We start from the raw sequence: 23,938 nt of genomic DNA on the forward strand, positions 1-23,938 counted from the left end.
TAGACTCCCATCAATCATTTGTCATCATGGTAGAAAGGTGCTGAAAACCGCGTGTTGCTGTTGTAACCAAATTAGCAGAGCAAATAGTCCTCTTTAACAATGTCTGCCCTCCACCTTTGTGCAGTGATGATGCTGGAAGTTAGTGATGGCGGGAAGGTATGCATCAGACACTGAGAATACACTGTCATCACTTCACTGCAGCCTCACTCTTTGTTTTCTCTGTCTATTCATCTTTTTCAGATGTTTGTTGTAATTGCTTTTATTCACATTTATGAATAAAAGAGCAAACCAAGAGCAAAGGGATGAACCAGGGGCTGGGTCTCCTCATCATTTTGCGACATAATAATGTAAAACCCGAGCCTGATATTATAGCTCGGTGCTGAATATGCTTTATAAAGCCATTGTGTAGATGTCTTTCTTCTTCTGCAGTGAATTATAATGAAAGAGCCTAAGCATACAGTTTACAAGGACCCACCCAATGTAATGAAATGATGAGAGAACTATAGTACAGTATATAGAAAACACTCCCAAGTCCCTCGTTGGGAGCTTTGTTCAGTAATTGTTTTTTATCATGAAGCTAAATATAAAGAGAGAAATAAATGTTCACAGTAGTAGAAATGTGCTGATTTGTAGTTTCCAACCACCCCCTTAATAGACACCGCATGTCTGTGATACAAGTGTTTGGATGACTGTGCGTGTGTAGATCTTGTTTGTTGTAGGAAGTGGTGTAAATCATCATGAGGAAACAAAAGGTAGCTGATTGTGCTGTTGTTGACAAAATGACACATGTAAGGCAGAAGTTGAAGTTGGAGGTTGTGTTTTTCTTCAGCTGCACTTTATGTACTGATGTTTCTTGTGTACCGTCACCATCGGTCTATTTACACAGCCGGCAAATATGTTCTAAATTTGTTTGTATATCAACCTGTCAACATAGCAACGCTTTTTTTCGACTACGTTTGTGTGTATTTATAATACAAAACCTTGTGGATAACTTAAGATTCACATGTTTTTAAATATACTCTGTAAAAACGGTTCAAACCTTCTCACACACACACACACACACACACACACAGTCCTTTAATTGACAGCAGGAGTTGAATTCTTTGGTAATTGTGTTATTTTGTCACGTAGTAGAGTTAATTAAGTCAAATGAAAATATATACATCGCAGTACAAAATTACGGTCGCAGAGAGTTCAATAAAATAAAACCTCACAAGCTCTGCAGCCTCACAGGCTGTAGCTGTAGACTCTTGCTCATGTTTTTATGCACAGCAGCAGCATCTTGATGTGCATCATTGCGTGTTGAGGCACATCACTGCCAATGTCCAATTTTCCAACATCAAAGCACATCAACCTTTAAGAAAAGCAGCAATTGTATTACCTTCGTTCTCTAAATCTAAACGTGTTTGTGTGACAGGCACCTAATGAGATGACTCTTCAGTGATGTGAAATGTTTGTGTTGCACTTGAGTAACAGAGAAAGTGGATAATCTGTGATTGTTGCTCTTTTTTTTAATTTGACCTTGGAATCCTTTTAATTCCTTTGACTTTCTTTCCAAAACAGAAATTTGACATATTCTTGTATATTTATTTACTTAAACAAACTTTTTTTAGCCACAGATGCTCCACCAAAAAGCCCGCCCAGCATCTATTTTAGAATAGAAATAAAAAAGATGAGATTGTAAATACCATATTTGTAAATGGTTGTTTCTGTTGAACTGCCTACACGCTGGGGTCTGCAGACATGACTGGCCTGCTTCTGTGAGTCTATGTTGATGGTTGATGTGACGCTGGAGCGATGGTTTTGTTCTCATTCACTCACATGGAGGAAAACACACTGAATCCAGATTATGTGAATAGTTTTAATTCAAAATGTGGTAAAAGTAACAAAAAGTTGAACTATTTCCAGACATGTTGATCCTTTGCTGGAAAAAATCTAAGAAGGAATCTGCTTGAATTCATATCAAAAGAATCTCTGGTTTATTGCAGCTGCCATTAGAGACGCTGACACTCAATCATTGTCCTTGTTTGATCAGATATCTGCTGTTGATGTGTTATCTTATCAATGTTGGGGTTATGGCTTCTCTGTAAAGTCATTATTGCTCCCTTGCAGGTCATTTGTCATGTCATCCAGAGGTCATTTATCACAGCATCATCACATTTCTAATGATTGTAGTCCCTGTCTACCACTGAAGAACTGAATGGAATTTGAGTGGTAGTATTTCTCTGAAACGGGTTTTAACGGCTGAAATATGTGTTCCATCCCTGGGCAGGTTATGAGACATTCTATCATCAGACATGTGCAAGACTAATCTGTCTCTTGACAGAAATGTTTTGCACTCCAACAAATAGGAAGATTATTCTTTTAATGTATAGCCAGAATGTCAGTGGTGGGTTTAGGTCCGATAAACCAAAAAATAAAAGCCTAGCGTTTGATTTAGAAATGGAGAAAACACTTTCCACCCTTCTGTGCCTTTCTTACTCCATCATCTCTCTCTGTCATGATTGTTTTTCGTCCATTTTAACCCTACTTTCAACTCCTGCTTTTCTGATAGCTGTTTTGTCTGCAACCCCATCGGCACCCCTGAACCTTTTTTTTGTTTTTGCATGCTTTGATTTATTGCTCAAGGTTTTCTGCTCCACTGGGAAACACTGGTGTGTTTGGCCTTGTGAATGAATCTTGAGTTTTTCACAGACAATCCCAGCTTCCCTTCAAGCTGTTTTTTCCCTCTCCTTACTGACATGTTTATGCTCAGAAACTGTACAAACTGCACTGAGGGTATTTAATGCCATTATGGTTATATGTAGATGCATTGAATTGACATGCACTGTAGTGTGTTGTTCTTTTTGAAAAGCAGAGATTCACCGATTGGTGTAAACTGTCAAAAATTCTGTGTCTGTTTTTTAGACTTTTGTGGCAAACCAAATTGATTATATTCAAATGCCAGCGGAGGAAAATAAGCAAAAAAGAGGAGCTGAAGATTAAAATGTATAGCTTGATTGAAAAGCTGTGGTCACAACATGTATCTGTATAGGATTAATAATTCAGCTCTAGAACAGCAGCTCAGCCTATTTTAATGTTTTCAGCCCTGTCCTTCGTTATCACCCAATTTGAGACTGCATGGAGATGGATGCTAGACATCAGCTCATCGACTGGCCCACTCTTGCATTGTTGATTAATGGGGTCCTTGCTATTTTGAGGTCACAGGAGTTTGCCTGAGCGGATATCACAGTGAATGAATTTGCTCCACAGCACTTGGCTCTGCTGTTCTTCTCCTTATTCAAATGAAAGTAAAGTGTGTGGTGGTTCACCCTCCTGAGCGGGTCCTGACTCTTTTTTAAAGAGTGGTTTTTGATCTAGTTTAAAGCCATACAGTTTGAAGCACAGGGTCAATTTGTCTTTCCTATCGCCTTCATTTTGGCGCTACACAGTTCTGCTGAAACTCTTGATCTAAACTCTGCTGACCTTTTAAGATTCTTGTTTTCCGCTGCAGCCGAGCTCAATGAATTGAAGCCTCTAACTTTGTTTTTTTCCCCTTTGCTGATTCATCTTCCACACATACAGTAGGTGTATTTATCTATAAATTTGACCTTTGGGTCGGTGGCTGTGCACACCACAGGGGAGTGTGGGTGTGGTAGTTCCAGGGGCTTTTGGCCTGAGCGCCATCTGGGCAGGTACCTATATGTTTTGCATAAAGGCATGAGTTTTCTAAACTCTGTGGGGTTAGTCCAGGACACCGCTTCACTCCTCTTCCATGTACGCCTCTTATTATGGTGTGACAATGAGAGCTCTGTGTGTCTCTGCCACGCCTCAACCTCGTGAGTCTATGTCTGTGTGCCTCATTATCCCATCACCTGGCACCATTTATACTTGTTTGTCTAGAGTGAGAGTGGAGCTAGAAGTGGAGCCGTAAGGTCCACGTATTGACCCGTCACTGGCTGGCGAAAGTAGACAATTTTCTTCGATGTTGATCGATGGACAGAGTCGCGGTGGGACTCTACTTTACTAAACACATGAGACTGTACGAGAAAGTCACTGTGGACACTTTCAACTCTGGAAAAGGATCAATAAGCTTGCAAATTACACAGATCAATTCCTAAGAATGATTGCTCTGGATAATATCCTCTCCCATATCAGGGATAATGGGATCAGTGTGTGTGAGATACTCAAATTAAAGTCGTGAGGAATCTGAGGATGGATCATTGTGCCTGCCAGTGTCCTAAAGGGCCCTTTTATCTTGCTGTCACATTAGTCTTTATTGGAGACAGGTTTTCTTGATTGTAATTCTTCTGTAGCTGAGTAATGAGAGACCTGAATTGATCAAAAAGCCCTTATTGATACACAGTGAGACAGTGCATTACATTACAGTCATTTAGCAGACGCTTTTATCCAAAGGGACTTACAGTAAGTGTATTCGGTTTATATCGGTTTTCAAGAGAACTACTAGTCACCAGGAGTCATAAGTGCATCTCCTTTCTTCAAACAAGCATCTAAGAGCATAAACCAGAGCCAAAGTACAGTGCAGAAACAAACGAATGCAATAAGTGCCACAAACTAATACTAATACAATAAGTGCAACAAACAAGTATGAATACTATAAATGCTAAGTAAGTGCGAAGTGGAAGGCTCAGGGTAGGCCTTCTTGAAGAGGTGAGTTTTCAGCCTGCGTCGAAAGATGGGCAGCGACTCTGCTGTCCTTACGTCAGTGGGGAGTTCATTCCACCACTGAGGGGCCAGGACAGAAAACAGCGGTGACCGGGTCGATCGGCCGTAGGGACCTCTGAGCGACAGGGAAACCAATCGCCCCGAGGCAGCAGAGCGAAGTGGTCGGGCGGGGGTGTAGGGCTTGACCATGGCCTGGAGATAGGAAGGAGCTGTTCCATTCAGTGCCCTGTAGGCTAGCACCAGAGTCTTAAACTGAATGCGAGCTCTTATACAGGTAGCCAGTGTAGAGAACGGAGAAGGGAAGTTGTGTGGGAGAACTTGGGGCGATTTAACACCAGACGGGCTGCTGCTTTCTGGACAAGCTCCAGAGGTCTGGTGGCCGACACCGGGGCTCCGGCAAGTAGAGAGTTGCAGTAGTCCAGGCGGGAGATGACAAGAGCCTGGATTAGCACCTGCGCCGTCTCATCAGTGAGGAAGGGGCGAATCCTCCTGATGTTGTAGAGCAGGAATCTGCAGGAGCGTGTAACCGATGCAATGTTTGCTGAGAATGACAGTTGGTCATCCAGGGTCACACCCAGATTCCTCGCAGTCCGGGTTGGCGTCACCACGGTATCATCAATGGTGATGGACAGGTCTCGGTGCGGGCAACCCTTCCCCGGGAGGAACAGTAGCTCGGTTTTGTCCAGGTTGAGCTTGAGGTGGTGTGTCGCCATCCACTTCGAGATGTCAGCCAAGCACGCAGCGATGCGTGCCTCCACTTGAGTGTCACCGGGGGGAAATGACAAGACCAGCTGGGTGTCATCGGCGTAACAATGGTAAGAGAAGTCATGCAAGCGAATAACAGAACCCAGAGATGTTGTGTAGAGCGAGAAGAGAAGGGGGCCCAGGACTGAACCTTGTGGAACCCCCGTAGTCAGCATGCGTGGTTCCGACCCGGCCCCCTTCCATGCCACCTGGTAGATCGACCTGTTAGGTACGATGCAAACTGGGAGAGTGCAGAGTCTGAGACGCCCATCCCCTCGAGGGTGGAGAGGAGGATCCAGGAGAATCAGGACAGAGGAGAGAGAGTTAGCCCTCGCGGCGTGAAGCGACTCCGTCACCGCAAGGAGGGCTGTCTCTGTCGAGTGACCCACTTTGAACCCAGACTGGTGGGGGTCCAAGAGGCTGTTCTGGTGGAGAGAGGAAGACAGTTGATTAAAGACAGCACATTCAAGTGTTTTGGATAGAAAAGGTAGAAGAGAAACCGGTCTGAAGTTCTTGACATCAGAGGGGTCAAGTGATGGTTTCTTCAGAAGGGGGGTGACTCTGGCAGTCTTAAAAGCCGTGGGAAAGCATCCTGAAACGAGAGATGTGTTGATGAGGTGGGTGAGGAAAGTGAGTTCAATCGCAATAGACTGAAGAAGAGGGGAGGGGATCGGGTCAAGGGAGCATGTGGTGGAGCGGTTAGATGTAACAAGGTTGAAGACCTCGTTAGGGGAGAGGGGAGCCAGATAGGGTAAGATGGGGCATGCAGAGGGGCAGGATAGCTGTGGGGTAAGAGCTGGAGAAGATAGAGAGGGAGAGGGTGGGCAGGGACACTGAGAGAGTGAGGGAGAGGGTGGACAGGGACAGGGGGCTGAGAGAAGAAGGAGCTGATATTTACCTTCATGCCAAAGAAATTGGCGAAATCGCCAGGGAGGAAGTAGGATGAGGGGGTGGGGGTTGGAGGAGTGAAGAGAAAGTTTCGAAGGGTTTTTTAGGATTGGAAGAAGAGGTTAGGATTTTAGAGCGGAAGAACGCAGCTTTAGCAGTAGATAGAGAGGAGGAAGAAGTGCAAAGAAGAGCTTGGAAGTTAAGAAGGTCCTCCGGGAGTTTTCCTTTTCTCCATTTACGCTCAGCCTCTCTTAGGCTCCGTCTGTCAGTACACACTGAGTCCGACAGCCATGGGGCAGGTGGGGTTGGCCGTACAGGCCTGGAGGTGAAGGGACAGAGGTTGTCCAAAGAAGAGGAAAGGGTGGAGAGGAGAAGATCAGTAGCAATATCAGGGGATAGGAGAGAGAAGGATTCAGGGTCAGGGAGAGCAGAGTTAAGTACAGGTGCAGCAGAGCTGCACCTGTACTTATGAAGGTAATGCAATCAAAAGGAGGCTCCATAGTCTTATTGTAATCTTAGTAGCTGGCATGAGCCACTTGTCATAGTAGCACATTGTAGTAAGCTGGATCGATATTAAAATATAAATATTAACATATAAATAAATTGTATCTCAAATAGATTACTGTGTTGCAAAATAAAAATGAATGGAAAAAAATGCTGCTAATCTGTGACATTGTATGATTTACTTTTTGATGTATCATCTGGTGTTTCCCCAGAAGTTAGAGCAACTAGAGGGGCTAAAGGGGATATGACTCCATTGAGAGGTGACAAAAAGAAACACACCTTTCCCTTGAATAAAATCATAGATTTCTCTGAATTTGAACATTGTTGGAATCATTTGGGATATTGCGTACACAACTTAACAAAATATATAACGTGGGTCTAGTCGTTTTCAGACATTTTAATGCGGAAATGTTACATATTATACCTTTTAAATAAGATGCACTTACCAAGCATAATCAGAACTGTTTCTTGTCATGAACCGTGAAAAGCCACACAATCAGGGTCTGGCTCATTTTCATCAAGTCAGAATTGCTCACTTCCTCCCCTTCACTTTCCATTACAAGTCCCCCTACAGCTCTGCTGATGGAGTTTTAATTTGCACAGCCTCTTTATGTGCCTCGACATGAGAAAACATGACATATTAAACTGGAGTGAAGCTGCTTTACGGGTTTGCACACTTGTGGTTTTATCCAGATGTATATTTCCCTCCTTTTCTACGAAGCGTGTTAAAGGCCCTTAACTTCTCATTATACACTTGTGTATAGATAGCTGTGCACTGTGGGTGGTCTCTGTGGCTGTATTACTCATAGGGCCTTCACATTCTGTTTTTGTAAGAGAACATCAATCCACAGCAGAGGAGTTTGTGCCGTGTCCTTACACAGGCTCCTCTTGTTTTGTTCTTGTGTTTGTTTTTTGTGAGTTGATCTGTGATATCACTGCCTAGCTGTGTAGCTAACTCTATCTCCAGTGCTACTGTGAGGGGGAAACATAACAAGATGATGGATCCTGTCCATTTGCTTTTTGCACTAATTATCTTTTTGGGGCTCAGTAGAAAATTAAGTGAGATGACGGAGTAATTGGTTTTATAATATAACACCAACCAGGACAATATTCAGGTAATTATTCAGATATCAAAGTTGTAGCAAAATAAACACCACAGAGCATTCCTCTGTGGTTGAAACTACATGTCTACAGTTGCAATATATTTCTAGACACTAGATGCTAAAAGAGAACAAATTGTCCCTGTGTGTATCTCCCAGGGACATCAGGACATGATGTGATCGGTGATATTTAAACTGTTTAAACTTGATGTTTGAAAGCAAGCTCCGCTGGGCCTTTTTGTCTCAACCTAAAGTACCGCTTTAAGATAGTTATTATCGTGTCAGTAAGAGCACAAATACAAATGTTACACTTCTTAAAACACAGACTGTATTTATACTGCAAACTGAATGGTAAAACTTCAGAAAAATACCAAATAATTAAAATTAACTCGTGATTGTGTATTTTCTGCCTCTTTAAGTCCAGATCCCTTTTGTTATATTATTGATGAAGACCTGAACATCAGCCCTTGCTGCCTTCTCTGTCCAAAGCCAAGCTTCATATATTGGGGACATTAAGTTGAATAAAATAAATAAATGAAGGGGATCCATGCCTGAAGCCAGCAGAATGTGCACCACTTGAACCGATCAAAAGTTTGATGAGGAGGAGGATGTAAGGGCACAAAAGATGCTGACAGGTGCATCTAGCAGCAGGCTGAGGCAGGAAAAAACTGTCTGCATAATGTACTCGCATTTAACATCAGACCACATTAGCGCCCTGTCATTCATTGCAATCATGTTAATGTCATAACAATATTCCATTTCACACTCATCCTGTATTCTCAGCACTTCCTGGGACTGTTTTATCAGTCTATAAAAATGTTGGTATCAGTCATTGCTCATAAAATATAAATTTAAAGTGTCAACGAAATGTTATGTCACATTATTTTTGTAATATTTAAAAGCAGAACAGCGAAGTGATGCTGGGGCGAGAGTTGTCTACACTTAAATAATGAAAGTAAACTGCTGACGCAAGCTTCCAGCTGTCATCTCAAACTCTTGCCAGAAATTTGCAGTCTCATCAAACCTAATGTTTGGTAAAAGTCATACATCAGTACTGTTTAATATGTGCTCTGTAACATTACTTAAATCATATAGTGCTTTAAAAATGACATCCAGGGATCCCCTGATTCAAAGTATGTGTGAACAGAGGAGACTTCTGCTGCAACGTGCGCTAACAGGCACTAACATTAGGCTAGCTGTTTCCTCGGAAGTAGATACCTCCACTACCTGCTCAGCACCAAAGAGCAGAAAGTGAGTTAGCAACTAGCTGGTGAACACAGTCGAGCATTTAGCACCTAAAGAGCCAGATATTTCCCCCAAATTTGAGTCCAAAAACAGAACAAAGTCAAAGAAAATGCAAGCTACATTCGTCAGATGGCCAAAAACAACACTACGCCAAATAAAGGATAAAGTTGCTCCTTAACTGCTGGTTTTGTTAATAAGCAACTGTCGGTTAATAAGTATGACAGCAGGTTTAACAACAAAACTCAACTGTGAAATATGTACATTGACTCTGTTTAGGTTGAATTTGCTATGAGCACAGTTTTTGTTGCTACAAGAGCTTCTACCTTCATTCTAAAGTCAGCTTATATTTTGCAATGTTAAGCTATCCTGGGAAGGCTCTCAATTCTAGAAACACATACAGCTTGTGATGCCCTCAGGCTGAATGAAGCAAATTCATCTTATTATCCCAGCCCAACTCTCCCTGTAGTCTTTCAGAACATGTCAGTAGAGATAAACTTTGCCAAGCAGTGATACTGAGAGCATCAAGTATCACGGATGTAATGGAAGTTGCAACCCTGTGCTTAGTTACTCCCAAAACGTGGAGTGTCAGTCAGGAGGTTCAGTCTGTGTGCACATACGAAAGATAAAGTTAAATGTCGTGAAAAGGAAGTTCTATGTTTACAAAGTAGGAGATGAGCAAATGTAATTGGAAATCTTGGCAATTATAATGTTTATACCATGTTCACCATCTTAGCATTTGCTAAATATTGCTAAATAGCAATACATCCAAAGGCTGATGGGAATGTTAGTTTTGATGGTATTTGTTCATAAAACCAATTTGGACAAATCGTAATTTTGAACTGATGGTGATAAATGAAACATAAAGGGATCTCCAAAGTGATTACAATTTATCCTGAGGGTGGCTTCAAAGTTTGTAGCAAATGTCGTGGTATTCCAAACGTTTTTGAGACATTTATTTATTTAAAACCACAAACTTCAGCATTCGAAAAAAAGATCATAGGATTTATAACATTGCACATGAAATCTCTTTGGGTTTTGAACTGTAGATCGGACATCACCCAGGGGATCTTTTAAGGCACTATTCACTATATTTTTTAATATTTTTAGAAACAGTCAATAAGTCAAACCATTAAAGGGGTTGTCCAGTAATGTAGTATTTCACCTAAAATTGGTAGAGTTGTAATGTTGCAGCACAGGCCAAGATTTCCTGATTATTAGTCACTAGTATGGGCCAAACTCAAACACTGGAAACAACAATTCCCATAATTCAACTATTTATTAGTTTGACCTTTCCTACCTAGTAAATGCCCTTTCAAACACATGCTGTAGTTTCTGATAAGCCAAAGATAAGATAACCCTGGCAACATGAGAAATCTCCGTCTTGGCCTACAGAGACAGGAAAAGGGGAGTAAAAATGGATGGCATGCAGGACTGCAGGTTGGATTGGAACATGCGCCACTGCTAAGGACTAATTCTACAAGATATCTTGTAAACACGTTTTGTAATAGTTTTTGATTTGTTTAAAATCTGTTCTCAATATTATCTCTCTCATTGTCATTGCTTCGATTCGTTTGTAAAACAAAACACCAAAGTATGGTATACATTTTATACTACTTATTCATTTTCAAGTGCCTTCATTATTTCAAGTGTTGTTTGTAAAAAAAATGTGGTTTGAAACCAAGGCACAGCTCAGTTTAACTGGCAGGATTATAAGAAAAGATATATCAGCTAAAAAGACATAACTCAAATGAAATACCACGAAGGCGTACTGTGAAACCAATACTTCATGATTAATCAACAACCAGCTGAGAATTTGGTTTCAGGACCACGGACAGCATCAGTCTGCAGGTCATGTAAGTTAGATCTTCCTCTGTAACAACCTGACATAATAAACCCAATCAGATATGATTTTGCAGCATTATTAATCTATTAGTGCTCTGCGACCCAATTAACACTCAACCGCACTCGACTGAGTTGTGTTTCCTTACATGTTACACTCTTTCGGTTGGTTTAGAGGTTGCGTATACCTTTCTCAGACATGGGGCGGATTTAGAAACTAGAAACAACTTTAAATATTCTATTACAAAATAATATTCATAAATAGCTGCTATTTGTAACTCTGTTCCACTTCTCGACACCTGTCTGGCCCTGCCTCTGTACACAGAGTTGCCATATATTTTTTATCCACCAATCAAATTTGAAATGATGCTGTGTGAGGACGTTAGTCTTAAAACTACCGTACTTTCCGGGCTATAGAGCGCACCGGCATATAGGCCGCACCAGCTGATTTTTAAAAGAAAAAATAAGTTGTACATAGATAAGCCGCACTGGTCTATAAGCCGCAGGTGTCCCCGTTGAACAGCAAGATGCTTTTAACAGTACTAAAGTTGTCTTCTTCTATGAACATCATAACATGTTGCTAGCTTCTAAGCTAATTTTAACATTACGGCCAATGGGGAAATGCTAACCGCGATTAGCATTAGCATTAGCCGTCTCACCATGCTCCGTGGTGAGACAGCGGAGAGAGCGCCGTACAGCGATCATAGTTCGTCGATTGTTGGCCACAATTGTGACAAATCTTCTAGATATCTTCCAGATATGATCGTAGTTCATGTATAATTGTGTTTACAATGGCTGGTATGATGATGTTCCGCAGACTTTTTTTTCTGACTTTTATTTTAATATGTCTGGACTATTTCTGGTATTTTTCTCCGTGACAAATGCTTTCAACAACACGCTGAATGCTACACTTTTCTAGACATTGTCCTAACTGTACCCCCCCCCCCCCCCCCCCCACCCCACAGCATGCGAGTAATATGTGTGTTTTCATAGTGTGCTTTATCTCAGCCATTCATTGTTATTCAGCCATTCAGCCATGAAGGTACCGGTACATGATGTGGTGTGTTCAAGGACCCAAATGCAGACTCCGGACAGCAGAGTTATATTGCAAACCAAGATCATTTATTTCTCTCACTCAAAAACACGCACACAAAAACACGCATTGCGCTGTCCCCTTAATCTCGTAGTATCCCAGCCTTTCGGAACCCGTTGGTGATGGTGGATTCTTTCACACTGTTCCGCGCTGTTAGGATCCACTGGCAGACTTGAGAAAAAGCTGATCTTCTTATGCAGCGTGTCTACGTTGCTCATAGCTCTGAATAGCATTTACGGCTAACTGGCTTGGCCAGTTGCTGCTAGCACAACAGCTATTCAGAGCTATGAGCAACAACAGTTATTGCCTCATTGCTTTTCGTTTGGTAGCCTTGAGAGACCTTAGTCTGTAATGCAAGTATGTCTGCATGAAAAGATGTACAAAGATATATTATATATTCGCTAATGCTAATCGCGGTTAGCATTTCCCCATTGGCCGTAATGTTAAAATTAGCTTAGAAGCTAGCGAGTCGGACATGTACTGTTAAAAGCATCTTGCCGTTCAACCTTTTTTGTTAACAGTCCTAGTGAGAGGTAGGTCAAAGGTACTTCATCCATATTGTAGCGACCCTGTCAGTAACAGCTGGTAGCAGAGGGGTTGCTGGTAGCAACTGTTCTGTGTCGGGAGCTAGTAAATGTTGTGTTAGACCGGAACCGGAAGTTGCGGTTGTTGTTGTGGCGGAGAAAAGCTACGGAAAAATCGGTATATAAATCGCACCGGACTATAAGCCGACGCCTCAAAGCGTGGGGTAAAAAGTAGCGGCTTATAGTCCGAAAAGTACGGTACAACCCATTTTCCAAACAAAAAGATGTGATTCATTTAAATATTCATTTTATTTCTTAAAAGCCTAACCAGGGACAAGATCTGCAAATTAGCTACGACTAGAAGTGCTACACACATTGCATCGATGGCACTTTATTTAAATGTGACAATGCCTACGTGCATTGTTCCTGTCAAATAAGTGAATTAGATTATGCAAATCAGAGCAGCACTTACCACCTCATTCAGTGGATCTGTTTAAAAGTGAGTGGAGGAGGGTGGAGGATGCATTTTGAAGAGGTAATTGGATGAGTAGGTGGAAGGACAGATGTCTCCATGTTGCTATTGTGAAGGTGCGTTTGTGTGTCTGTGTGTGTGTGCAGCTTAATTTTCAGCCGTGGCTGTTTGAAAGGTTAAAGCGATCACTCTGTTACAAGTGCGAGACACTCCAGATTAATTCTGCCGCCTATGAGCGCAGGGAATGATGACACACAAGGCCGGCTGAGAATGCTAGTTTGTGGGATTAATTAGTGAACTTGGTTGAGAGCTTAATGATGCTGTCAGGGTGCTTTTCAGTTATTCTCGACCCTCCTTTTAAAGTAAATATGTTCAAAATCGTAACACGAGGTTGGCTATGGATGAAGGGAGTTGATTGTCACTCTGTAATTTTCGGTCTGACAACCTTGTAAGTGCGAGAGGCGTAGGTGTGCCGGTGACAAGGGACTTGCTTTTCAGATGACAGCGCCACAATGCTTGTCACTGGATGTTTTCCTCCAATTAAAATCACATTATTCAAATCCTGTATTTGTGAACAGAGCAAACTTTTGATACGTAACGCTTTTGCTTCACTCCGAACCTTCAGTAGCTCTCAGCCATATGACGGAGCAAGACAAGAACGTATGGGTTGAGAAATAATGACATAACCATCCACATGGCTGTGGAAAATGTTGATCTCCATTTTGACTCTCTGGATGTCAAAGAGGGCCTGACTGGGTCAGAGCAGCAACGTCCTGTACTGTACTGTAGGCTATGGGACACTGACCCACTCTGCACACCCACCATTTTCACACAGGCGCCTTTCAAACACTGGATGAAATCCTGATGGCTCCAGATTTTCAAGCTTGAAAGAATTCCTTTCAACTTTGAATTGTTGTAATTTGAAATGGAAAACAAAACGCAACAAAACTACTTGGTTATTTTTTAGTAATAAAACGTTTGGCTATGTTATGTTATTTAAGTTACAGATATTAAAATGTCAAAATAAGTCGACATCAGCTTTTGTTTTCACACAAGATACGAACGGCGGTCTCCTGGTCGATTGTAAAAATACGTTTTCCTCTAAACGTATCTGACAATGCAGTTTTGTTGTATGGCAACGTCATTTTTAGGAGATCAGGCTGGCTCATACTATCGTGACACCAGTTCCCTGGAAGTGAACGTTTTTAACTGAAAGTTTTTTTACAAATCTAGATGCATAAAGGTTAGAGCTTAGCGAATGTTCTGCAGTTTGAATAGTTAATGTGTAATTGTACAAACATGAAGCAGGACATGACTTGACTGCCTGCTCTCTAAAAGCCTGCACAAAGCATGTCAACCGGTCTTTCTCCAGCAGGCTTGAGAGGAGATCTCAGATGATAAAACACAGATGTGCTCTCCCTGTTTAGCATCACGAGCCACCGTAGCTCTAAACCCCATGCTGCTATTTCAGACAATGACGTATTTTTGGAAGATTTTTGTGATGGAAAAAAAACATGTTATGGTTATGAAGATGGCAGGCTACGGTTTCCTGGTGGAGGGAGCGACATTCGGAGTGTGGAAATGGTTGGATTCTGCTTGTTTTCCAATAGCCGCAGTTTCACTGCTTATTTCTTGCAAATCGTGTTACACAAACAAGCATGATGAACTTGATATCTCAGGAAATTGAATAATAGTCGGCCTCATGGTTCACTGCAGAGAGGAAATAGGTTCTGTGAGTGTGCTGCCAGGTTGTTCGTGTTCTGCTCTTACTTCAGTGCCAGAATGGGTTCAAGAGTTTGTCACAAAGGAAAATGCATGTGGACGATTCCACTTTAGTGCACTTTTCTGTGATCAACAGCATATTTGTGTCCAGTGAAAATTATGTTTTGGAGTTTGAGATTTGATCTGCTGGTCAGTGTGGTCGTTTCAGAGGTCAGACCATTGATGTACGGTAGTTCTAAAAGATTCCAATGTTGTGCGTATTGTATTTACGATTCTTTCCTTTTGTTTTTCTGTTGCTCTGTTCAGGTTTGTCTTGGTGTTCAACTGCCTGGTCCTCTCTGTGTTCTCAACCATCCCAGCTCATCAGGACTTCTCCTCCTATTGTCTCCTCATTCTGGTAAGAAACTGGAAAACCATCAGCTAAGAGTGTACACTGCTAAGCCCTGCAAAACCTTGCAAATCCGTGTGAAATACCCAGTTATTAGGGAGTCCTGTGCAAGGAGATACATGCTAATTGGGATTTTTGCAGTTTATAGGGGCAATGTGAAGTACTAATTTTGTATTATGAAGAGAAACTCCTCTATAATTGAGAGCAGACCTAGACTTCTAGGTCTTTATTTAAGTATCTGCCCTCAAACTGGAAACTTTAAGTCCAAATAACACTAAATGTAGTTCAAAGTTACCCTCCGAAAGAAAGTGAGACGGGCTAAACAAGCTACTACCAGTACATTACAGTCATTTTTTTGAGCAGACACTTTTATCCAAAGTGGGCACAAGAGCAAAGATGCTTTTAAAAAGACTAAACATCCTCTTACTGAAAGGAGAGGTCTCTTTTTTATTCAGTCGACCATTTACTGTACATGATTGCACCTGCAGCTGTAGCTACAATTTCACAAATTGTATCGTTGTTATCTAATGGGAGCTCAATGTGTGTGCATTAACGACCTGTCACAGTCATTACCAGATACAATACTTTGTTAACCTGGCGTGTATTTTAATGTTTGATGATGTATTTGTAATGGTTAACATACAGCATGATGCCTGGAAAACCACATGACGATCTTCTGTTACCACCATTGACACGCTGACAAAACAACTGTTGTTTCTGTGTTTTTGAACAGGAGTTTGTGATGATTGTAGTGTTTGGGTTGGAGTACATCGCCCGTGTCTGGTCGTCAGGATGCTGCTGTCGCTACAGAGGATGGCAGGGACGAATCCGCTTCGCCAGGAAGCCTTTCTGTGTCATAGGTGAGTTGTTGGAGCACACCTTTTTATTGAGTCTATTTTGTGGAAGCAGATACAGATAACCCTCCCCAAAAAAGTAATCTTTTCCAGTAAAAGCACCATTCCCTCTCCTTCATTGTTTCAACGTTGAGCTGCCTTTTACTTGCCCTCTATTGGACCTCAGTTGTGCTCTCTGTGAAGGCAGTCAGATGTTGGACGTGAGCACTGTTCCACTGCACGCTATTGACCATAGTCTGCTCCTGTCATTTACAGTTGTGGTCAGAGCTCATAAGAGCAGAGAGCATTTACGTAATGAGGTTGCATTAACTGACTTGTATTCTTTCCACTGTTTAAACATGGATCTCTCTGCTCCTTCTTGGAAACTACAGAAGAGCGCTTGAGGGAGGGAGACCGGGGCTTAGACGTCACGCAGGGTGCCTTGAGCTCCGTAGTCACACGTTGTACTGGGTCAGGGTAGGAAATTCACATATTCTTTTGGGGGCAATTTTTTCCCCACTGACTGAAATCCAGGGGCATTTTCAAATAATTGAGGGCATTTTTTGAAACTTGTGAAATAACATTTAACCTTTGTTCTAAATAATACATATACTTATTTAGGCTTACAATATATGAGCAATTGTCATCAAATGGCAATAATAAGACTATTAGGCAGTAGTCTACAGATTCAAAGTGTTTTCTTAGATTTATTTAACAAAAAACAAACATCAATCAGACAATCATATTCAATTGTATTCTTATTTCTTTGTGGTTATTTATTGTTATTATTAAATGTTTTAAACTATTAACAATTATTAAGTCAACGATGCCTTGATTACATATCAGTCATTGTATGGAATTATTGAGAAAAATATTTTTGTAGCGCCTCAAATATTGTGATATTACCCATTTTTGTCCTGAACTTATGCATTAGTCATTGTGTGGCTTTTTTGAGAAAAACATTTTTATAGCACCTTCAAAAAAATTTAAATGTGCCATTTGAAGGTACAAATTCAGTTCCGAGTTTTTACTTCGTAAAATATCTTAATTGACATGATGATCAGTCCCATCATGTGTTTGTGGCTTTGACATTCATCTTTCTCTGTGTTCTTGCTTCTGTGACTATATATATATACGTATATATATATATATATATATATATATATATATATATATATATATATGCTATTTGACATGCCCTTTGAAAAATAATCAACCAATGTCTAAATTGACTACGGTACCCTTAAGCAAACAAACAAAGATTGTTTACTGTTTCTGTGAAAACCCACTGGCACGACTGAGGGTGTGTGTGTGTGTGTGTGTGTTTCTGTTCATGTATGTCTAAGTGTAGTTTCCTATATGTACGAGTGCATCAACAAACTTATTGGAGCCCCAGAGTGAACAGAATTAACTTACTGAAGGCAATATCACCACAAGTGATGTAAGCTGTGGAGTTGTCCTCTGCAGTCACCCAATCGGGGCAAATCCGTCTACATGGACACTCCCTGGGAACTTAGAAATAAACATCTGAACGAACAACTCCTGCTGCACAGCTTCACTGGGGCTGCTCATGAAATCTGTTTGTGAATTTCTTTGAATGACTGAGGATGGATTGTAACACCACACACTTTTCCTGATATGTTTGTGTTTGATTTGCCTGATGGTCAGAATACCTCATGCTGCAAATCGGGTGTTTCGTTTACAAATGTTTATATATATCTTACTGTGCAAAAAAAATTATGACCTTGAATTCTCATTCAATACAAGATGTAAAAAAAACTTTGTTTTTGATTTTCTGTTATTGCATTTCATCGCTGTTGCTGTTTTTGCAAATGGTAAATTATCTCAATTTGAAATAAAATGCCTGACGCAAACGATGGCACTGTGTGTCGGGAGGAAGCTTGGGGAAGTCGGTACACCTCTAAATAAAAATCGATTTGGGTGCTTGAGAGATTAGAGGGCCGAATTGATGTTAGAGTGCTACCAACAGATTTATTTATCCTTATGTGTCCCTCTTCCGGCATTAAACAATATGGGAATTTGGTACGGTATTTGAACAAATTGAGGTAGTGAGTTCAAAAGTTCGAAATCTCATGCCACAAAAGCTTCATTGGATGCAGGCAGATGTGTGAGAGGACTGCTCTAATATCTTTGAATGGTCTTTCATGCTTTTAGGTTTTAGAAAGTTGTCTTTACAAATGTATGTTATATTGTATGAAGGGTTTGTTTCGTACATGGAGAACAAAACGCTGTACAACTGGAAGCTGAACATTCACACACACATTCACCGTTCTATCATTCACTTTCCTCACGTTTTCTCTCTGCACCGTCAAAGGGAGTGAACCCGTTGCTGCCCTGCGGGTGCCCCAGAGACTCTCATCTCCGAGGTGTCATTAATGTATTCTTCATGGTGCTGCTGCTGACTGTTCCCTCTTCCCACTCTGGGTCTGCCCACTGGTTCATGGTTTAGAAGAGAAGCCATTAGACAGACCGTGGTCAGCATTTTCTCTCAGAAACAGGTTTAGCGGAAGAACGGGAGCTGACATCTTGCACAGTGTGAACTAGATAACACTACTCAAGGGTGTTTCACATGGCAACATCAAAATTAAATGAGAAACACATCTGCAACTTGTAGACGTGAGAATCTCACTGACATGTCATGTGGAGATCTTGATAATTTCAGATCTACTCTGCGTGGAAATATAATCTTCATAGAAGCTTCAGCTTATCTTCCACACTTTCCTGTTTCTGTCCACAGCAATATTGATGTAGTAGCCAGGCGACGTATACAAACAGCATATATAAGAGCACACAGAACATTATTGTTACTTGTTAGAGCCATATTTTTAGTTTTGATTCCAAATCATAATTTCTCATTTTTGCTGATATATTTGTGTGATTCCTTTAATTTATGAACGAAGGTTACATTTTGCATTCTGTATAATTACTTTTCTTTAGGAACTTCCGTGATCAAGCAGATGAGGATCACCTGGTATAAGAGGAAGGGGTGGGACTGAGTCTCGAGTTGTGTTTTCCTTTGTGTGGAACGGGGCATCGGGACAGTCTTTGACCTCACGTTAAACAGATATTATTTAGCTGTTAAATTTGTCAAGAGAGAAAATGAAATCAATCAAGTGACGGCAAAGAAAGCAGCGTCTGCAAGAGTATTTATTTGGACTGTATAGTGTGTGAGTCAGAAACAGAGCCCCATAACGTGGCTCAGTACAGAGGAAGAGGAATCAAGAACGGGCCACCACATTATTGTTGAGTTGATGCCCACGGCAGATTATGTCAGCTTCAGTAATATGGAGCCTTTGTTGGGATAAGTTGCCACAGTGAGGGGTGAGAACAAGGTGACAACAGTGAGTTGCTGTTATTACATGATAGACATCAAGCAAGTCCCAGATATTCTGACCTCCAGGCTTGGATGAGCCATCCTGCCTGTCTGTTTAAAGGGCCAGTTTCACATTAAGATTAATATTCGTAAGATATACCTGCCTTTAGGTCGAACTTCTTAAGCTATCGGGGTGAATGTTTTTCTGCTCGTATGAATCTTTTTTTTTTTAATTGAATGACCTCAGTTGACTTGAATGTTTATCAAGAAATATAAAGTAAATGCACAAAATTAACACAAAGATCATTTTAAAAAAGCGTGCAGGAAGAGAGCTTTAATCATACTTTTACAAAATAACGTAGCAGAGAAGCCGAGATCTAGAATATTATTTCCACTCGGTTACTATGAAATGTATACGATTTAAATGTATGATCATGATGCCAGACAGCTGTATTTTGTTTCCAGGGTTGAGTCATAACGAGTTATAGTTGTCCCTTGTGCATGTATCTTCTCTGCCCTCAAGACATCATTGTGCTGATTGCGTCGGTGGCGGTGGTCTCGGCGGGTAGCCAGGGCAACATCTTTGCCACCTCGGTGCTGCGGAGCCTGCGTTTCCTGCAGATCCTTCGCATGGTGCGAATGGACCGAAGAGGAGGCACCTGGAAGCTGCTGGGCTCTGTGGTTTACGCACACAGCAAGGTGAGCTGCCACAGAGGAATGGCCAAAGCGCACACACACACGCACACACACACACATCGCCGTTGTTAGGCATAGATCAAGATCGCTGGGAACTTTGTGTGAACTCCAGTGTGAAGTACTGTAGATATAGTACACTATATTAGTACATATGTTGAAATTGTGTTATTGTATTACCAAAAACAACCAATTATGCAGCCAGTCGCAGGTAGTTTTTGTTTTGAGATATCTTTCTCCAAAATAATATGGGTAAACTGAATTTAATCTGTGGTGTTCGTACAGTCTACAGTTTTGAAAGGATATATTTCAAAACGTTTTTGAATCCTATAACCTGTAGAAGGGTGAATGCTGGAGTAGAGGATGTGTATTGGCAACAGCATCCACTCTAGTTGCCGTGAGCAGCAGTAAGAGCAGCAGCGGGTAAAATCAATTGACATAAAGGTGGCGGCTGAGGTGGCATTTGGTACGTTTTCAGCTTGCAGTGCAGTGGAGGCAGTTGCTAGCGATCAACATCAACACTGCTAGAGCAGTAAGCAAAAGACCTGGGTATTTACATTCAATGTTATGTTAAGGACCATGTACTGGTGGTCAGGGTAGAGTTCTGCCCTGTAGATATCACCCAAGTATAAATCAAGGAATCTCTGTCAGTCAGTCTGTCTACATAGCTCAAGAACTGCTCATCTGATCTGCTTCATACTAGGTGAGTGTATTGCTGGGAACCTATGGGAGTGCTTTGTCGAATTTGGGGCAATTTTTCACCAGTCTTACTGATGGGTCGATGTTGGAATAGGTAGAATCTTCATTTACATCTGCTTTGCTATCAGAATTCACTGTTCAGCCTGCCGGAGCTGGCGTTTATTTGATGACAAATGCTGCAAAGTGCCAGCCTGATAACCGTAACAACATGTACCTGCCCTTGTGCACTTTTATATTTGAGTTTTTGTGAAAGAGACTACCTGGGTGTTTTAAAATAATCTACAGCGTTTGATGCCGATTTGAAAACCTCAATAAAAGGTGGATTAAGGTTGAACTGTTCATATGCAAAGTGTTTTTTTTTTGTGTTAATAAAATGACTCACTGAAAGTCAGTTTTGATCTCTGCCTCCAGGAACTGGTGACCGCCTGGTACATAGGCTTCTTGGTTCTCATCTTTTCTTCGTTCCTTGTCTACCTTGTGGAGAACAAGTTCAACAAGGAGTTTGCTACCTACGCTGATGCTCTGTGGTGGGGCACGGTGAGTATGGCGGAATATCTGTTGCTCTGCTTGTCAGGATTCAGTAAAATCTCCTAATTCCAGGATCCTTTATTGTCATTATGCCACACAGGGTAACACAAAGAAATGTAGTTGTAAACCATTTTCTACACCTGACAAACAACAAAACAAAAACTGTAGTGCATCCCTGTGCATCTTTTGAACTTGCATCAGGAGGAATGAAAACAGCAGCATCAAATCAATTCTCTGGGCAATATGGCTGACATCTTAACATTCAAATATGGAATTGAAGATGGAAATGAAGTTTTAACAGCTGCCAGACCAGTTTCATTCCACTTCCAATATATTTCACAATCTCGTGAATTTCTATAATTTCTTTTCACACACACAGTCTCGTTTCTTGTGCAACAGGAGATCTCACAGTTACACTTCTTACAAATCGGCACTGTTACCTCTTCACATAAATACGTCCAGTATTAGACGGTAATATTTTTCTCCTATTCGATTTGTCATAGCCTTCAGCATTGACAGCGGCAACGGCTCAAAAAATCATAATGATACCTAAAGGTTGCAGCCGCCTTTGTCATGCAAAGCAATAAGAGCCTGAATGAAAGATAATACCGACTGATTAGTCTGAAAAAACTGAGCGATGGATGGATGGATGGATATTACTATATTTGCTTCTGTCATTAAATAGTGAATACACTAATATATATTAAATACCCCTTTTCAGGGTCCTGCTTTGAATAGCTCTCTTCATATTTAGGTTTTCCCATTAGAAAGAATCGTTATGACATTTACCTCAATTTTATCAAGACATTTTAATCATCTCTTTTGTTCGGTGCAGTCAGTCAAAGGTGTAAATATGATATAACTGCCCTCTCATTGTGTCTTGAAAGACCATCCCTGTAGTACAGTAAGTCTTCACACATAAATGACAGCAAGAACAGACATGCAGTGCTTCAAAATACATTTCAACCACAGGCTTTCAACATTGTTCTTGGAGCCAAGGCCACACTGTACAGACTTTCTCTTACAAAGTCTCCACACAGATCCAATCAGTCAGACGGCCTGAAGGCATCATTTCAAATCATGCCTCTATGTGGCAAACTCCAGCAGTGTGCAAACGAAACAGCGTGCAAATATAATACAGTTAGAACACCAGACCAAGACGCATAACTCAAAGTAGTCAAAGAAGGCAAATACTGAACATACGAGGTTAGTTGACTAAGTCTAAATAATTTGTGTAATTTAAGAGAATACTGACACATCAAGTTCAGCCCTCTTAGATAAATACTGTGTAACCAGCAGTTTCGTTCAAGTCTGCCACGAATGTTAAATAGATGCTTCACAAACATTTGCCACCACCTCAGTAATATGCCACTGAGTGGAATTTAGTTTTTGATGCACAAAGCAATGAAATGTTAATAATAAATCTAATGTTAATAATGAATCATTTACTAAAGCATTTAGACAAAATTAAGGATGATTAATGGTAATGCTTCTTAATAAACTAAATGCAAAAGCAAGCTAGAAAGACAAGAGTCCTGCTGAATGAGAAAAAACTTATTAATGAACTGATAACCCATAAGCTGTTCTTATTAATGGTTTATAACTGATCTATACAACACTGGCAAGCAGTTTAATAATCATTAATTAGTTATCTTATAAAACCTTGATAAAGAGTGTCTATTAAAAGAAATGGTACTAAAAGCAGCATGTCTTTTAAGAAACAACTTCCTGTCAGCTGTTGTTTTCTGAGATGATATTTAAATGATATACAAGTAAAGCTTATACTTGTACGTTTTTCCTCTCATCTGCATAAGTTAATATGATCATTCAGGACCTGATAATAAATCATATGTTTTCACAGATCACCCTGACAACCATTGGTTATGGGGACAAAACACCAAAGACGTGGACAGGACGGATGTTGTCCGCAGGGTTTGCCCTCCTGGGAATCTCCTTCTTTGCCTTGCCAGCTGTAAGTCTGTGTTCTTCATTCTACAGGTGTCAGAGAGGATGCATGTTTCAGTGTTATTCTGACGGATCAGTTTGTGTTTAACTCGCTGCAAGTTATTTACATAGCAAGATAATATTTGATAGCAGGCCTTTGAGGTTTACCTAAAAATGCAGCCACAATGGACGTTCTCATCAGTATTGCAGTTTATGATACTTGACAGTCTTTGGTGTGCGCACACATCCAGAATTTAATCCTGTTAATATCATACCAGGGTATTCTGGGCTCAGGCTTTGCCCTGAAGGTTCAGGAGCAGCACAGACAGAAGCACTTTGAGAAAAGGAGAAACCCAGCCGCCTACCTCATCCAGGTAAAGCAGACAGCCCGCTCTCTTTCTGTTTCTCTGACAAACATAACTGTTTTTGAGCTAGAATATATGAACATTGAAATAATGAGTTGTTGCTGTTTATAAAAAATAAAAATACACCACAATATCAACGTAAACTTGCAATATAAAATGTGTTTGAAGTATTTTATCATTCTTCAGTTTCTCGTTTTCCTCCGTTGACTCTCCGAAACCATGTCACAACCAATAAAAAGCCCATAGCCTGTAGCTTCACTCTGTCCTGCCCTGTGCCCTCATCATCCTCACTTTGCAGTAAGCTCTCTCATCTCTGGGAATTTATTTTGCCCTTTCCAGACTTTAAGGCTTTAAGCCT

The 23,938-nt window shown here is 40.9% G+C and overlaps 1 protein-coding gene across 1 annotated transcript in view; it reads left to right on the forward strand.

Moving 5' to 3' along the window:
• The window catches only part of LOC306784659 (potassium voltage-gated channel subfamily KQT member 5-like), a gene marked incomplete at its 5' end in the record, with an annotated part of 115,131 nt that overhangs the window by 59,657 nt on the left and 31,536 nt on the right, over positions 1–23,938 (forward strand). Inside the window, 6 exons of the mRNA XM_079278720.1 lie at positions 15,103–15,193; positions 15,918–16,044; positions 19,875–20,050; positions 21,155–21,280; positions 23,133–23,243; positions 23,494–23,589. Coding sequence (XP_079134846.1) covers positions 15,103–15,193; positions 15,918–16,044; positions 19,875–20,050; positions 21,155–21,280; positions 23,133–23,243; positions 23,494–23,589 — 727 coding nt within the window. The remainder of the gene's footprint in view (positions 1–15,102; positions 15,194–15,917; positions 16,045–19,874; positions 20,051–21,154; positions 21,281–23,132; positions 23,244–23,493; positions 23,590–23,938) is intronic.

This window comes from Melanostigma gelatinosum (genome assembly GCF_949748355.1).
Source record: "Melanostigma gelatinosum genome assembly, chromosome: 11".
Classification (NCBI taxonomy): Eukaryota; Metazoa; Chordata; class Actinopteri; order Perciformes; family Zoarcidae; genus Melanostigma; species Melanostigma gelatinosum.